At 37.6% G+C, this 17,187-nt stretch overlaps 1 protein-coding gene and 1 long non-coding RNA gene across 6 annotated transcripts in view; one reads left to right on the forward strand and one right to left on the reverse strand.

Moving 5' to 3' along the window:
* LOC115281011 (zinc finger protein 569) overlaps positions 1–17,187 on the forward strand; it is a 93,690-nt gene that overhangs the window by 51,448 nt on the left and 25,055 nt on the right. The window contains exons 1-2 of one of the 3 annotated variants that reach the window (XM_029926202.1): positions 5,815–6,153; positions 7,346–7,496. The exons of 1 other annotated variant lie outside the window; for it this stretch is intronic. In XM_029926202.1, coding sequence (XP_029782062.1) covers positions 7,492–7,496 — 5 coding nt within the window. In that variant the 5' untranslated portion in view covers positions 5,815–6,153; positions 7,346–7,491. Of the gene's footprint in view, positions 1–5,814; positions 6,154–7,345; positions 7,497–17,187 lie in introns of those variants that run through there. One more of the 3 variants, XM_029926204.1, reaches the window with a different exon arrangement.
* LOC115281042 lies at positions 4,619–5,975 on the reverse strand. Of its 3 annotated transcripts, none has more exons than XR_003904039.1 (2): positions 5,801–5,975; positions 4,619–5,157 (listed from the first exon to the last, which is right to left on the reverse strand). It is a non-coding gene; the product is annotated as an uncharacterized LOC115281042 (long non-coding RNA). The 3 variants fall into 3 exon arrangements; XR_003904038.1 differs by lacking the exon at positions 5,801–5,975 and adding an exon at positions 5,653–5,720; XR_003904040.1 differs by lacking the exon at positions 5,801–5,975 and adding an exon at positions 5,590–5,670.

The raw sequence follows: 17,187 nt of genomic DNA on the forward strand, positions 1-17,187 counted from the left end.
TGGCTCAGGTCATGATCTTATGGTTTGTGAGTTCAAGCCCTGCATTGGGTCCTCTGCTGTCAGTGTAGAGCCCACTTCAGATCCTCTGTCCCCCTCCCTTTCTGCCCTTCCCCAACTTGTACATAGTCTCTCTCAAAAATAAATAAACATTTAAAAATAAAAATCTGGATCTACACAAGGAATGAAGAGCATCAAAGAAAATAAATACAGGGTAGATATGTAAGACACTTTTTATTATTTAAATCTCACCAAAAGACAAATTACTGTTTAAATAAGAATATAAGCGATGTAGTTTAGGATGTGTGTTTAAGTCATATGACAACAATAGCACAAAGATCAGGAGAAGAGAAGTCAATGGAAATAAACTATTGTAAGTTTCCTCCATTCTGTGTGAAGTAATATCACCTCAACAAACACTATAAGTGTAAGATGTATACTCTAAGCCCTATAGCTACTAAACTAAGAAAACAAAAAGTTGTAGCTAATAATCCAACAAGGGAGATACAATGTTATCATAAATTATCATAAATCACACAATCTAAAAGAAGTCAGAAAGAGAAAGGAACAAACAACAGAGGGGAAACAAATTGCAAGATGGAAGGTTTGTACCAGTAATTGGATTAAATATAACTTATCTGAAAATCCAATTAAGAGGAAGAGTGAAAATCTACAATAGAGTATCAGATGGGATAAAAAAAAAAAAAGGCATGACTCAACCATATACTGCCAATGAGAAATTAAATATAACTCCGCCAATAGGTTAAAGGTACAAAGATGGAAAAAGATACACCATGCTAATGCTGTGTAAAGAAAGCTGGAATGAACTTTGGCAATGGATTCTTAGCTACAACACCAAAAGCACAACCAACCAAAGGAAAAAACGGATGTATTGGACTTCATCAAAATGAAAACCAGGCTGAGTGCCTCAGTCAATTAAGCGTCCAACTCTTGATTTCAGCTCAGGTCATGATCTCATGGTTCCTGGGTTTGAGCCCCGCAACGGGCTCTGTGCTGACAGCTCAGAGCCTGGAGCTGTTTCAGATTCTGTGTCTCCCTCTCTCTCTCTGCCCCTCTTCTGCATGTGCTCTGTCTCAGTCTCTCAAAAATGAGTAAATGTTAAAAATATTTTCTAAAAGAAAACAGTTTGGCAATTCTTCAAAAGCTTAGCATAGTTTACCATATACCCAGCAATTCCACTCCTAAAGAAAATGAAAGCAGGGGCTTGAACAAATATTTGTATTCTAATGTTCATTACAGCATTTTTCAAAATAGCCACTAGGTGGAAACAACCCAAGTGTCCATCAACAGATGAATGGCCAAACAAAATATAGTACATATATACATGGAATGTAACTCAGCCATAAAAAGGAATAAAATTCTGATAATATGGTACTACATGGATGAATCTTGAAAAAATATGCAAAGGGAACTAAATATACACAAAAGGACAAATATTGTATTCTGCTTATATGAAATATTTGGATTAGACAAATTCATAGAGGAAGAAAATAAGTTACCAGAGGATGCGGGGAGGGAGAAATTGAAAGCTGATTGTCTAGAGTGCTTAGTGATTAGAGAGTTTTCATTTCAGTTGATAAGAATTTTGGAAATAGATAGTATTGGTGATTGTATAACATTGTAAATATATTTAATGCCACTGAATTGTACACTTAAAAATTCTTAAAGTGGGAAATTTTGTGTTATACCTTTTATGGTAATATAAAATTTTAATAATGTAATATACCAAAAATGGAAGTGTACACTTTAAATGGGTGGATTGTATGACATGTGACTTATATCTCAATAGAGCTGTAAAAAAAAAAAAACTGCAGTAAGTGCATTGATAGCTACAAAGTAGATTTCAGAACAAAAAATAGGGATAAAGATCATTTCATAATACTAAAGTGCTCAGCTCATCAAGAGGAAATAACAATTGTAAATGTTTATGCACTTAACAATCGTTTCAAAATACATGAAACTGATAAAACTGGAAGAAGAGAAAAATCCACAATGGTAAGTCAGAGATTCCAATACCACTCTCAGTAACTGCTAGACAAAAAATAAGCTAAAACATAGAAGATTTAAGAAAGACAGACATTGAGCTAATTGACATTTACAGAGCACAGTAGTAAAAAAAAAAAAGAACACACTGTTTTTCCAATGTACATGGAGCATTTACAAGGGTAGAACATATACTGGACCAGAAAACAAACTGCTTTCCACAATGAAATTGACTTAGAAATCAATAACTGAAAAATATATGGATAATTCTCTAATATTTGGAAACATATACATTAAAAATATTTTCAATGTTTATTTTTGAGAGAGAATGTGCAGGCAGGGGCGGAGGAGGGTGGACAGAGAGGGGTGGACAGAGGAATCAAAGCAGGCTCTGTGTTAACAGCAGACAGCCCCATGTGGGGCCTAAACTCAAGAACCATGAGATCATGACCTGAACCACAGTCAGAATTCAGATGCTTAACTGACTGAGCCACCAAAGCACCCCTGAAAAATATACATTTCTAAATAACCCATGGATTGAAGAAGAAATCAAAAAAGAAATTAGAAAGCATATTGAACCAAAAGAAAAGCTATATAAAAATTATAGAATGCCACTGAAGCAGTATTCAGGGAGAAATTTATAGAACCAAATACTATATTAGCAAAGAAGAAACCAAAGTCTCAAATCAAGGACTTTTCCATTTTGACATACTAGAAAAATAAGACCAAATAAGACACAGTGTAAGTAAAGGAAATAATGAAGAGCAGAGCAGAAATCAATAAAATAGAAAACTGACAAATAAATCAATAGAACCAAAAAGTGATTCTTTGAGATTAATATATATGATAAAACTAGCCAGACTGATGACGAAAGAAAGGGAAATCACATAAACTATCCATATCAGGAATGAAAGAAGTGACATCTCTACAGATTCTACAAATATTAAAAGGATAACAAAGTATTTCATACCAACTTTAATCCCACAAACACAGAGGTCCCCTGGCCCACCCAACCCACCCCCGTTCTTCTGTTCTGTCTCAAGAACATAAACATTTAAAAAAAAAAAAAACCCTCTCTGCCAATTTCCTTTCCTTACTCTTGCAAACAATTTGCAGACTTTCTTGAGAAGACCATCCTGCTTTTCCTAGGAAGCTTCATTATATGAGCAATAAAACTTTTCCTACCCTCTTGGTGGAACATATGACATCAAGAGTCTCAACATCCCAACCAGATTTTGTGGGTGGTACCTGCATATTGGAAAAGAAATGGGTATCACAATTCACAACAGATGGAGAAAGGTACCAATGTCTTTTTTCATAGGTTACATGATCATCTAATGTAGAAAATCCAATGGAACCTCCAAAATTGTATTAGAAACACCAAATTCCTTCTAAAATCTTTCCTAGGTGTTTACCTAGAAGAAGTGAAAATTTATGTTCACACAAAAAACTGTACATGAATGTGTACAGCATCTTTAGTTATAACCGCCAAAAGTTGGAAACAACACATGTGACTAAACAATGTGTAGTATGTCTACATGGAATACCATTCAATAATAAAAATGAATGAATTATTTACACATGTAACAACATATATGAATTTCCAGGGAATTGTGCTGCATGAAAAAGCCAATTCCTAAATTACAAATTTTATTATTCCATTTATATATTCTTGAAAAGTAAAATTACAGAGATGGGAGAACAGATTAGGGTTGTGGGGCCTTAAACCAGGGGCTTTGGGAAGAAGGGTAGAGGCTGTGGCTACAAAAGAACACATGAACTATCTTTGTGATGATGTAAATATTCTAAGCCTTGACAGTATCAATGTATCCAGGCTGTGACATTATATATAATTTTGGAAGATGCTACCATTGGAGGAAACTGGATAAAGGGCACATGGGATCTCTGAATTATTTCTTACAACTGCATGCAAATCTATAATTATCTCAAAATTAAAATTTTAAAAATTTAAAAAGCTAGCCCAAAAAGAAAATGCATTCTAAGGTGGTAGACCAAAATCCAATTACATTAAATGTAAATTCACTAAATATATCAAACTATGGATTTGATAATAATGCTGTTTAATAACAGACACACTTTAAAAATAAAATAGATTAGGGGTGCCTGGGTGGCTCAGTCGGTTAAGCGTCCGGCTGGCTTCCGCTCAGGTCAGATCTCACGGTTCATGGGTTTGAGCCCTGCGTCGGGCTCTGTGCTGACAGCTAGCTCAGAGCCTGGAGCCTGTTTCAGATTCTGTGTCTCCCTCTCTCTCTGATCCTCCCCTGCTCGCGCTGTCTCTCTCTGTCTCTCAAAAATAAATAAAAAGCATTAAAAAATAAGAAAAAAATAAAACAGATTAGGAACAAAAGGATAGAAAGAGATAAACAATGCACTAACCAAAAGGATAGTGAAACTATAGTAATATCAAAATAGACCAAGATTTTTTAAAACAATTATTATAAAGAGTAAATTCCAACAGGACTGGTCCAACAGGAAATTATCACAACTCAAACTCAAAATATCCAATAAAAGAGCTTCAAAATATATAAAGCAAAGGTAACAGAAATAAAAGGAAATCTAGACAAATCTCCAAGTATAAAAAATCATGAAGCTGGACTGACATAGAACAAGCAACTCTGTTTTTTTATCATCTCTTAACAAAATGATAGCAAAAATAATTCTTACAGTAGACAGAAGAAAATTGCTATGGGTAAAGACAAAATACAAGCCAAACTTATTTAGGGGGGGCATGTTCTCTTTTAAGTAGTGTTTGGGAGTCTCTTGTCCCTTTCCAGAAACAGATTCACATTACTCTGAAACAGTGCCCATTAAATGATCTAGTGAAAGGAAGTCACCTTCTATTGCATCCTACAGGTATCATAGTTCTATTGGCTTTATATAGCTTGATGGTAAGCTTATGAGTCAGAAGCTTCTCTGATAATTTTCAACAACTACAAGTTCCTGATATTTAGCATGCTGTAGTTTGAAGCATTTTGTTCTCATTGTCAGCATATCACAGTAGAAAAGCATTGGGCTAGTGTTTTCATAGGTATTTTCTCCATTTTAGTCTCTTCTGCAGAATTATTGCAGTCTTCAACTTTCATTATCAATGGTGTTTTAATTCTTCTCAAGTCAGAGCCGAACCCATATGAGATACTGAAAAAAAGGAAAAATCATTAGGGCAGTAGTGGAGTAACAATAAAAATGCATGGGTGTTTCAGTTATATAGATTCACAAACCTCTAAAATTCCTCCCATTTAATATCTTGGTTACTATGGTTTATAGGCGCAACCTTGTAACTTTCAATATTGTAACAGACTCGGATCCGAAAAGCAGAAACACACAAAGAATTGACACAAGCACACAGTATCTGAAAAAACTGCAGGGTCAGAATCAAACGGTCACAAGAACATACAACGAGACCATGGTCATACAAATGGTCGCAAAATCGCACGACCCTCAGTCACTGGACCTCAGAGACTCTCGACTCCATAGACCCCCTACCCCTTGTTCCACGGCCTAAATCTCCTACACACACCACCACTCCTCTCTTTTCTGCGTGCCTGCCAGGAGCTTGAGGCTCCTGACCTTGCCCCGCCTTCACCCCACTGAAGTCCGTGCGGGGCCCGGACAAGACGGAACTAAACCCACTCAGCAGTGCTTCCTTCACGGATCAGGCAACATAACACCGGGACCCGGAGACCCAGCCAACAGTAAGGAGGAAGAGGCTTTGCGCAGAAAATAAACTTGGCCGTGAAGGCTTCTGGGAAACGTAGTCCTTGCCTGAAAAGTTGCCAACCTTTTCAGATTCTTCTCAGCGCCAAGTTGCCCTTCCAGGCTCCTAGTGGAGCGCCGGGCTCAAGAGAAGCAGCTGCAGCAAAACTCAGTTGTGCCTCCTGGGCAGATCTGGGCGCCCTTAAACGCAGCTGTAGCTTATTCCAGCTACTCGGCCAACAAGAAAGAGGGCCCGCCCCGCCGTGAGCCGCGGGGGCCTCTGGGAAGTGTTGTCCGGCGTCTAACGGACCGAGGCCAGTGCCGCCCTAAGTCACAGCCGACGCTGACCTTACAGGCGCCTCCGACTCGTCCCGCACCGGTTGTGCCACTTGGGCGGCGCTGAGTTGTGGGATTGGACCTGTGTTCGCGGGCTGGTGGGTGAGTCCTCGGGAGGCCGCGAGCTCTGGGTCCTGGACCCTTTGTGCTGGTTGGGAGTAGGGGCCTGCGGACCCCGCGCCTGTGTTGGAGGAGGATGCCGGCAGGGCTGTGCCCGTACGGGTGGTTCCCTGAGGCCGTGGGAGTGGCGCGTGATGGAACTGTTTGCCAGACATTTGTCTGTGACTGAGTGTGGCCGTGAGAACGTGTGTGTAAGCGGACTTTTGTGGGGTGCTTTGCCTTTTACGTTTCAGTATGAGTGGGTGCGAACGTGCGCGAATGTGGGATCGTGAGTGCATGATAACCTCGGTGGTTGGAAGGTGGAGCACGGTTTTGTGTGTTTAGGTTTGTGCCTCATTTCTTTGGTTATGATAATTGGAAATGTGTTTTTAGGTGAAATATCAATAGCCCCAACACTTTTAGTATTTGTTTATCTTAAAGTTTATTTTTGTGTATCAGCCACGTTGTTTTGTGTGCATACTAACTTCATGCTCCTTGCCCCCCACTCCCCGCCCCAACTTGAGACCTACAGAAAAGGTCATGGAAAACAACACTCATGATTCTGCCAGCCACTGTCAAAGTTTACTCCCCATCGTTCCACTCCTCTGTGAATACATATATGCATTGCTGTATTATATGTGTGCATAAAAGCTTAGAGATTGCTATAACGCTGCACATCCAGGTCTGTAACTACCTTTGTCGTTTAACAACAGTGTCTTCCCATTTAAGTATTTATACATTTATGTTGTCATTTTAAAGTTTTTCATGCTCTGTATTTTAATACATTTACTCCTGTTGATGGGTAATTTGTTCTTTCCAACTGCAATTATGAACAATGTGTTTATCACAATTAGTTGTCATATGTTATAATGCAGTTCCTAATTTGGGGGAGGGGCGAAGGGGTAGGCTTCTAGAAGAGGAACTGAAAGGTCAAAATGTTTGTGGTTGTTAAAGACTCCTTAAATCTATCCAATCATCCTCTTGTAAGGTTCCAATAATTTACAGTATTATTGGCATAATCATACACCAAGGGTTGTCCACTATTAGTAATCCTTGCTAACCTCATAGATGTAAAATGACTTTAATTTGCAGTTTGGTTACTACTGAAGTCAAGCATTTTAAAAATCTTTGTGAATTATGTGTTTTCTAAAATACTTTTCTGAAGCAGTATTCTATTTTCAAATTTATTTTCTAGATTCTTCAGGTATTCATTCATTCATCAGCACTCCTTTTATTGATTGCTGTTTATGTGACAAATGATTCTAGATGCCTGGATATAGCACTGAACAAAAGCGAAACTCTGCTGTCATGGTACTTACATTGTCGTGAGCCAGATAATAAATGAGGTGAGTGAGTTGAATATAGCATACGTTCAGTAGTGAAAACTAGTAAGAGAAAAAGTAAAACAGAAGGATATATAGAATGAGAGGAGGGAATTAGAGTTTTAGATGGGGTAGCTAGGGAAGGCATCTTAAAAAGGTAATAATAAAGATAATGATGGAAGTGCGGCGCCGGGGTGTCTTAGTTGAGCATCCAGCTCTCTCTCAGCTGAAGTCATGATCTCTGGTTAGTGGGTTTGAGTCCTGAGTCAGCCTCCATGCTGGCATTGTGAAGCCTGCTTGGGATCCTTTTTCTCCCTCTCCTTCTGCCCTTCTTCTACTCAACGCTTATGTACTATCTCTCTCTCTCAAAATAAATAATAAAAAACCAAAAGATCTGAAGGAGCTTTGCATGTGATTGCAGGCGGAGTGAACAACAGTTGTAAAAGTCCTGAGGTGGGAACATGCCTGTTACAGCAGAGAGGCAGGTGTGGCTGAAATACAGCAAATGAGATGGGGACTGGTGGGGAATAAGAGAAGAGAGGTAATTGGAGGGAAGGAGGGCAGATCAGGTTCATAATATGGGCCATATTATGATTTGGCTTTTACTGTGAATGACTGGGAAGCTGTTTGGAGAGTTTTGATCATGGGAGTGATACTATCTTGCCTACAGTGTAAGAGGATCACTTGGGCTGCTCTAATGAGAACTACAGGAGGAAGGATGGGGGGTGGGTGAGGGCAGAAGAGACCATTTATGAACCTTTACAATAATCTGGGGAAAAGATGTCCATCACCTGGAACAGGTAGGAAAAATGGTGAGTTTCCCGTCAACTGGAACAGAGTAGTAAAAATGGTGAGAAGTAGTCATGTATTGGATATAATGTAAAATAGAGCTGGTGGGGTTTTATGAAGGAACTTTTGTGGAGTATAAGTGTGACAAGATGACACAGTATTTTTCAATCTGGGAAACTTGAAGAGCAGAGTTATTAACTGAGAAAGGAAAGAGAGTAGGAAAAACTGACTTGGCATAGGGAGATCGATTTCCATTTGGAATATAGTACATGAAGCATGAGATGCCCACTGAACACTCACGTGGAGGTGATAAGTTGGCAATGGGATATATAACTATGAAGTTCAAAAGAAGGATCTAAGAGGACTGCCTGGGTGGCCCAGTTGGTTAAGTTAGCACAGCTGCTTGGGATTTCTCTCTCTCTGTCTCTCTCTGCCCCCTGCTGCTTGGGGCATGTCTGTGTGCTCACATGTGTACATGCGCTTGTGTGTGCACGCTTTCTTTCCCTCTCTCTCAAAAAATAAACATTTTTTTAAAGAATGATGTAACATCTAGGCTAGAGACATAAATTTGGGGATTATCAGTATGTAGATGATGTTTAAAGTGAACAGACTGAATGAGATCGCTTAAAGGGTAAGGTAGATAGAAAAAGGTAGAGGGAAAGGATTTATCTCTGGGTCACTCCAACAAAGCCTGGGAAATGAGAAGGACCAGCCCAAAGGACTGAAAGGGACTAGCTAGAATGATTAGAAGGAAACTGGGTGAGTTTGATACCCTGGAAACCAAAGGAAAAATGTATGTTAACAAGAACAGTGTCAGTGCTGCTGATAGGCCAAGTGAAATGAGGACTGAGAAAAGAATGTTGACTTTAGCAGCATGAAAGTCATTGATGACCTTGAAGAGCAGTTTCAGTGGAGTATGGGGCTAAAGAGAGAAATGGAGAAAAAAAATTGGAGTTACCTATCCTAGATAATTCTTTAAGTTTTTCTTTAAAAGGAAGAAGGAGTGAAATAAAGGGATAGATGAAGTTGGATTTAACCAGAGTGTTGGTTTCATGAACTAATTAGGACTAGTGTGAGGCAAGGGTGTCTAAGTTGGCAAGGAACTAATTATATTGATTGTTCACAGTCAGGCCAGGGAAGTAGAAAAGTGAAGATAGGAATGAAGGACAGTGAAAAATTAGTAGAATGAATGAAGTTCCTGATGGCATTGAAGGGCTGTTGGGTTGAAATACTAGAGAAAGTAAGGTAGAGAGGTGGGGTATTTTCCTTTAGTTGTCATTTGTTTTCAAAATAGAACAATCCCTCATGTTACCACCGTACCAGTTCAAGAAAACATGGAAGTTTATCAGCTATATTTCAGTAGGGATTACAAAATGGTATTTGGTATAAATGGTATTTGAGTTCTGCATTCCTTCTTCATTTATTGGCTGGAGTATTTTTGAAAAGAAAAAATTTCCTTCATCAACTCTTTGGTTAACTTGAGGGAAGATTTTATTTTATAGGAAAAGCAGAATATATTGATTCTTTCCCTTTCTAGGTTTTCAGGATATTGAATTGGTTCCTTAGCATTTCCAAAGGGGGAATTATTTTACTGTTATATATGAATAGACTTTAGCATATTTGATGTGACTCAAATGATGGTCAAATTTTCCCATCTTTGGTTATCTTTTCAAGATTCTTCCAAGTCTTTTTAACACATCTCTGGAAGTCTTTGATAGTGTCCTACATTTCTGTATGAAAGGTTATTCCAAGATCATTTTGAACATTTCCTGCCTTAGGCGTGGAATCAGGCATTTCTTTATGGTGCCCTGATTCCTTTTATTAGGAAATGATATTTTGAAACCACTGTTATAGTGCTTATTGTTACTGGCATGGTCATTGTTTATAGATTTTTTTTTTCCATTTTGGTAGACAGAACTGGGAAATACACTCTTATGTTTTTAATAGCTTGATATATGTTATTCATTTAAAGTGTATAGTTCAGGGGTGCCTGGGTGGCTCAGTCGGTTGAGCGTCCGGCTTCGGCTCAGGTCATGATCTCATGGTTTGTGGGTTCGAGCCCCGCATTGGGCTCTGTGCTGACAGCTCAGAGCCTGCAGCCTGCTTCAGATTCTGTGTCTCCCTCTCTCTCTGACCCTCCACTGCTCATGCTCTCTCGCTCTCTCTCTCAAAATAAAAAATAAAGTGTATAATTCAGTGTTTGTTTGTTTTTTACTATATTCACAGGTATACCCATCACCATAATGTAATTTTAGAGCATTTTGTCTGTCCTGAAATACCTATTAGCAATCAGTCTCCTATTCCCCTCCCTCATCCCAGTCTAATCAACCCAGTAATCAGCTTTCAGTCTCTACAAATTTGCCTGTTCCAGACACTTTGTATAAATGAAATCATACAGTATGTCATCTTTTGTGACTGGCTTTCTTCACTTGGCATGTTTTCAATGTTTATTAATGTTTTAGCAGGAAGTATTTTCTTAACAGAATGGGCTTCATGAGTTCATATTACTATTTCCAATTTTAAAAATCCAGAAATACCCACTTTTTACTTTGACTTTCTTCCTGTATCTTCTATTTGCTCATTTATTCATCCATATTTGTATTTCTGTGGTGTTATTTCTCTCATTTGTGATTTTATTCATTTGGGTCCTTTCTCTTTTTTTCTTGACACATCTGTCTGGAGGTTTATAATTTTACAAATTTTTTCAAAGAACCAGCTCCTGGTTTCATTGATCTATCATTTGGTTTTTGGTTTTTGTTTTTAATTTTTATTTATTTAAATTCTAGTTAGTTAATATACAGTGCAATATTGGTTTCAGGAGTAGAGTTTCTAGGTGATTTTATTTCTGCTCTAATCTTTATTATTTCCTGGCTTTAGGCTTCATTTGTTTTCCTTTTTCTAGCTGCTTAGGTGTAAGGTTGGGTCATTTATTTCAGAGTTTTCTAGCTTCTTAAGGTAGGCCTGTATTGCTATCTACTTCCCTCTTAGGACTGCTTTTGCTGCATCCCAGAGGTTTTGAACTGCCATGTTTTCATTTTCATTTGTTTCCCTGTATTTTTTTCTTTATTCCTTCTTTGATTTCCTTGTTCACCCATTCATTGTTTAGTGCCCTGTTGTTTAACCTCCCTGCCTTTGTGGTCTTTCCAGATGTTTTCTTGTGATGAATTTCTAGTTTGATAGCATTGTGGTCAGAAAAGGTAAAGAAGTCTTGTTTATATTCTTTTTGTGCCTCTATCACCTTGTTTCTCTCTACTATTAATAACGTTAAAAAATGTTTTAGTCTTTTGAGGTTCCATTCCATTTTTTTAACATGAGCAATTATGCTTGATATGTGTATATTCATGCCATCCCTCTTATTGTAGCTTACCATTTCCATGTTCCTTTTTTTAATCTCACTTTTCTCAGGTCATCTTAAATAAATTTGAAGATTGACTTGACAAGTTGAATGAAAAATGTGTTTTGAACTGTTACTGGAATTTTATTAATTTTATAGATAATATTGGGGAAAATGCCATCTTTACCATGCTCACTTCTATTCTTAAGCATGATCTTTATTTAAAACCACTTTTATGAATGTCAGTAAATTGAATAAATGGCTTTTTCGCAGCTCTTGTTTCCGTTATTCTTAGTACCTTAGTGTTTTCCTTGCTTTTGTGATTGTGAACAGGTTAGTTAAGATGCCACACAGATCTCCTACTGTGTTTAATTCACCTCTCTCCCTAAGCATTTGCTTGTTTGTATCCTTTGACTATCTTTCAGAGTTACTATCAGGCTGATTCTGACGGGTTTTGCCAGCTTTTTCAGTTTCTGGGCAGACATAGACCCCTAGAATTTCCTACTCTTACACTTTGGCTTTACTTTTAACCTATTTGAGTGTTTATATTTAACATGAGTTTCTTGTAGGCACATATAGTGGGATCTTGGTGTTTTTTCCCACTTTACAGTGGGAACCTGTTTTTCCATTTTTGTGTTTTGACCATTTACACATAATCGATTATTTATATAGTTGAATTAATATCAGTCAGCTTTTGTAACTTTTTTATTCCATTTGCTCTGTTTCTTTTTTTCTCTTCTGGACTTCTGTTTTTCATTGAGCATTTTGTATGTTTCCATATTGTTCACTCTTACTGTATGATTTATCCTTGTAAAAAGAAAATTGGTATTACTCTAGAGTTTACAATATATATTTTTTTATTCTTTTTTTTCTAACTTTTTAAATATATATATTTTTTATTTTTGAGAGAGAGCACAAGCAAGGGAGGGGCAGAGAAAGACACACACACACAGACACAGAATCCAAAGCAGGTTCCAGACTCCAAGCTGTCAGCATGGAGCCTGATGCGGAGCTCGAACTCAAGAACTATGAGATCATCACCCAAGCTGAAGTTGGATGCTTAATTGACTGAGCCACCCAGGCACCTATACAATATATATTTTCAAATAATCGGAGTTCAGTCTCAAAAATCTCTATAGTGCCTGGGATAAAGTGCAAGGAACTTTAAAAAAAATTTTTTTTGGTCTTTATTTTATTTTTGAGAGACAGAGAGAGAGAGAGAGCGCGCGAGCGAGTGGGGGAGGGGCAGAGAGAGAGGGAGACACAGAATCAGAAGCAGGCTTCAGGCTCTGAGCTGTCAGCACAGAGCCTGACGCGGGGCTCGAACCCACGGACTGTGAGATCATGACCTGAGCCGAAGTCAGACGCCCAACCAACTGAGCCACCTAGGCGCCCCAAGTGCAAGGAACTTTGTAACTATACAGTTGACCCTTGAACAATATGGAAGTTAGGGGTATCAAATATTGTGAAGTTGAAAATCCACCTGTAACTTTAAATTCTCCCCAAACTTAACTACTAATAGCCTGTTATTAACTGGAAGCCTTACTGAATGTAAACCCTTCATTAACACATATTTTTAAGTTATATGTATTATATACTATATTTTTATAGGAAAGTAAGCTAGAGAAAAGTTACTAAGAAAATTATGAGGAAGAGAAAATAATTTATAGTATTGTACTGTATTTATTGGAAAAAAAAACCCATATAACTAGACCCACATAGTTCAAACCTGTGGTGTTCAAGGGTCAGCTGTATTCCCAAGTCCTCCCTCTCATTCTTGTGACATTCATGTCATTCATTTTACTCATGCATGTGCTATAAAGTCACCTAATATGTATAATCACCTAATACAATTATTTTTTTAAATAAACATTTCTTTTAGATAAATTAAGAATGAAAGAGCCAGAAGATTTTCTTTTACCTTCTATGCTATTCGACTTTTCTTTATGTAGGTCCAAGTTTCTGATCTATATAATTTTTTTCTGCCTGAAGAACTTTTAACATTTTTTGCAAGGCAGGTCTACTGGTGATAGAATTCAGTTTTGTTCATTTGAGAAAGTCTTTATTTCTCCTTCACTTTTTTTTTTAAGTTTTAATTGAATTTCCATTTAGTTAACTACAATATTAGTCTCCTTTGCTTTGGAAGGATGCTTTTCCAGGATTTTCTTTAATACTTTAAAAGATTTCACTTCAGGGGCACCTGGGTGGCTGAGTTGGTTAAGTGACCAGCTTTGGCTCAGGTCATGATCTCATGGTTCGTGGGTTTGAGCCCCACGTCAGGCTCTGTGCTGACAGCTCAGAGCTTGGAGCCTGCTTCAGATTCTGTGTCTTCCTCTCTCTGCTCCTCCCCCACTCATGTTCTGTTTGTGTCAATAATAAACAAACATAAAAAATAAATAAAATAAAATATTTTACTTCACGTTTTATTTGTATGATTTCTGATAAGAATTCGGTTGTAATTCTTATCCTTGTGGCTCTATCCATAAGGTATTCTTTTTCTCTGGCTTCTTTGATTTTTTTTTTTTTTCCTTGAGTATGATATCCCTACGTATAGATTTTTTGGTATTTACTCTGCTTGAAGTTTTATGAGTATCCTGAATATGGGAGTAAAGTAGATCCATATAGAGGCATATCTCAATCAGAGGTAAAGTAGTTCTTAATTTGACTTCTTTAAGGACAGGAAGGCAGTAGTCTGATGGAGCTGTGGATGATGGGGCTGGTCAGGAGATGGCTCCCAGGTAATGGATATGCAGTGTCTTTTTTTATTTTTAAGTTTTTTTTTAATTTATTAATTTTGAGAGAGAGAGAGAGCAAGCGTGGGAGGGGCAGAGAGAGAGAATCCCAAGCAGGCTCTGCACTGTCAGCATGAAGCCTGATGTGGGGCTCGAACCCACAAATATAAGATAATGACAGAGCTGAAACCAAGAGTCCGATTCTTAACTGACTGAGCCATCCAGGCACTTCTGCAGTGTCTTTGAAAGAAACAGGTGTTCTGTTTTTAGGTTTTTCATTAAAAAAAAAATTGATATGAATATGGTTGACGAGTACTTTATGCCTTTAAAAAAGGAAATAAATGGCACATCCTGCATGTGATTTGAACATTTGTTGCCAAATGAGGTCGTAGACCTAGAGCCCACAGACACATGTGAGTAGTGGGAGAGAAGACTGGGGAAGAGTTGGAGTGGCGGTGAAGAGAAAACACCTCAGTTACCCTCCGCAGCGCCGTATCCCCAGTGTGTCAGCTCAGGCAATCTAGAGGTTTGCTGTGTATTTGAAGCCAGGGGTAGGGCTCTCAATGAGTTTTGGGGTTTTGGGGAACTTTGGATTCAAGCAGGAAGAGATGGTGGTGGTGGTGGTGATGGTGGTGGTGGTGGTGGAGGAGATGCCAAAGTTATTATGTGTATTTTAACTACACTAGAGTTCATTTTAGGAGATCATAACACATAGTAGTTTAGAAATTGAACAAATTGATACATATATATCACAGTAAGTTCTTTGCAAATGGGGAGAGAAAAATAACATTTGGAATGAATAGAACATCTAGTCTGAGATGCTATGACAACTGTAGCACAAAGGATGGGAAGGAGGAATTTGGAACATGTTATTGTAAGTTCCCTGTAGGACAAGTAAAGCAGTGTAGTATATTGTAAAACATAGAGAAACCACTAACATTTTTTTAAAGAGGTAGAAATAATAATTTAGTTCAGGAGAAAAAATGGAATAATAAAAAATGCTCAGTTAAATCAAGCCAATGCAGAAAAGGTGGGGTGTGGGTGGGGGTGGTAGGGGACAAAGAAACAGTACAAATGGAGCAAATAGAAAATAGCTAAGAAGATGATAGATTTTAATCCAACTATAGCAATTATTATATTAAATATTATTGATCTAAACACACCAGTTAAAAGATAAAGGTGTTTATCAGCATAGGATAAAAGATCTAAATGCTGTTTACAAAAAGACATTTTAAATATAAAGATTGATGCCTTGAAAGTAAATGATAGAGAAATATTGCAGAAATATGAACTTAAAAAATAGCAGTTTTAATATTAGACAAGCAGACTTCAAACAAGGAATATTATCAGGGATGAAAAGAGACATTATATCATGATAAAGGGGTCAGTTCTCTAAGAAGATATAACAGTTCCAAAATGTATATGTAGCTAACAACAGTTCCAAAATGTATATGCACCTTGAAACGTATGAAGCAAAACCTGATAGAACTGAAAGGAGAAATAGACAAATGCATAGTTATAATTGGGGACTATAAATCTTCTTTCTCAGTAATTGATAAAAAATGGACAAAAGTCAGTAAGGTTTTAGAAGACCTGGATTTATCAGCCTACATTCAACTGTTTAATGTCAATTTTTTGATGTTCAAATGTTAAGGACCTTTACAGAATACTCCACCCAACAACAGTAAAATATGTGTCTTCTCAAGTACACATGGACATTCACCAAGATAGATCATACTCTGGGCCATAAAACAAACTTTAGCAATTTCAAAGCAATAGAAAAGTCTTTTATTTATTTTTTATTTTTTTAATGTTTTATTTATTTTTGATACAGAAGGAGACAGAGCATGAGAGGGGGAGGGGCAGAGAGAGAAGGAGACACAGAACTGGAAGCAGGCTCCAGGCTTTGAACTAGCTGTCAGCACAGAGCCCAACACGGGGCTCGAACCCACGAACGTGAGATCTGACCTGAGCCGAAGTCGGAGGCTTAACCGACTGAGCCACCCAGGTGCCCCCAGAAGTCTTTTAAAATATGTTCTCAGATCATACCAGAATAAAACTAGAAATCAAAGAAAAGAAAGATATCTGGGTAACCTTCAAATACTTGGATATTAAGCAACCGACTTCTATATAGATCATCATAGGAAGTTAAAAATACTTTGGGGGTGCCTGGGTGGCTCAGTTGGTTAAGTTGTCCAACTCTTGTTTTCAGCTCAGGTCATACTCTCACTCCTGAGATTGAACCCCACTTTGGGCTCTGCACTAGGTGTGGAGCCTGCTAAAGATTCATTCTCATTCTCCCTCCCCTCCAAAAAAAGTAAAAACCAAATAAATAAAATAAAAATACTTTGAACAAAAATGCAACATTATCATGTGGGATGCAGCTAACTCAGTAATTACAGGGAAATTCATAGCACTAAAATGCTGTAAGTAAATAGAAAAAGCTCAAATCAGTATTAACTTCTACTTTAAGGAACCATGGGAGAAAAGGAGCTAATTAACCCCAAAGCAAATAAAAATAAATGGATATTAATGACTAGAGCAGAATTCAGTAAAACTATAAACAAACAAATAATGGAGAAAATCCATGAACCAAAACTAGTCTTTTGAAAAGATCAATAAAATTGTTAAACCTCCAGACAGTCTGACTATGAAAAAAAGAGACAAGATAGGAATTGCCAATACTAGAATTGAAAGATGGGGTGTCACGCTCATCCCACAGATCTTGAAAGGGTAGTAAAGGAATACTACAGATACTCAAAGTCCATGAATTCTTCAACTTACATAAATGGGTAAATTTTTTGAAAGACAGAAACTACCAATATTTACTCAATAAGAAATAACTCGAATAGTTATATAT

This window comes from Suricata suricatta, chromosome 16 (genome assembly GCF_006229205.1).
Source record: "Suricata suricatta isolate VVHF042 chromosome 16, meerkat_22Aug2017_6uvM2_HiC, whole genome shotgun sequence".
NCBI classification, from domain to species: Eukaryota; Metazoa; Chordata; class Mammalia; order Carnivora; family Herpestidae; genus Suricata; species Suricata suricatta.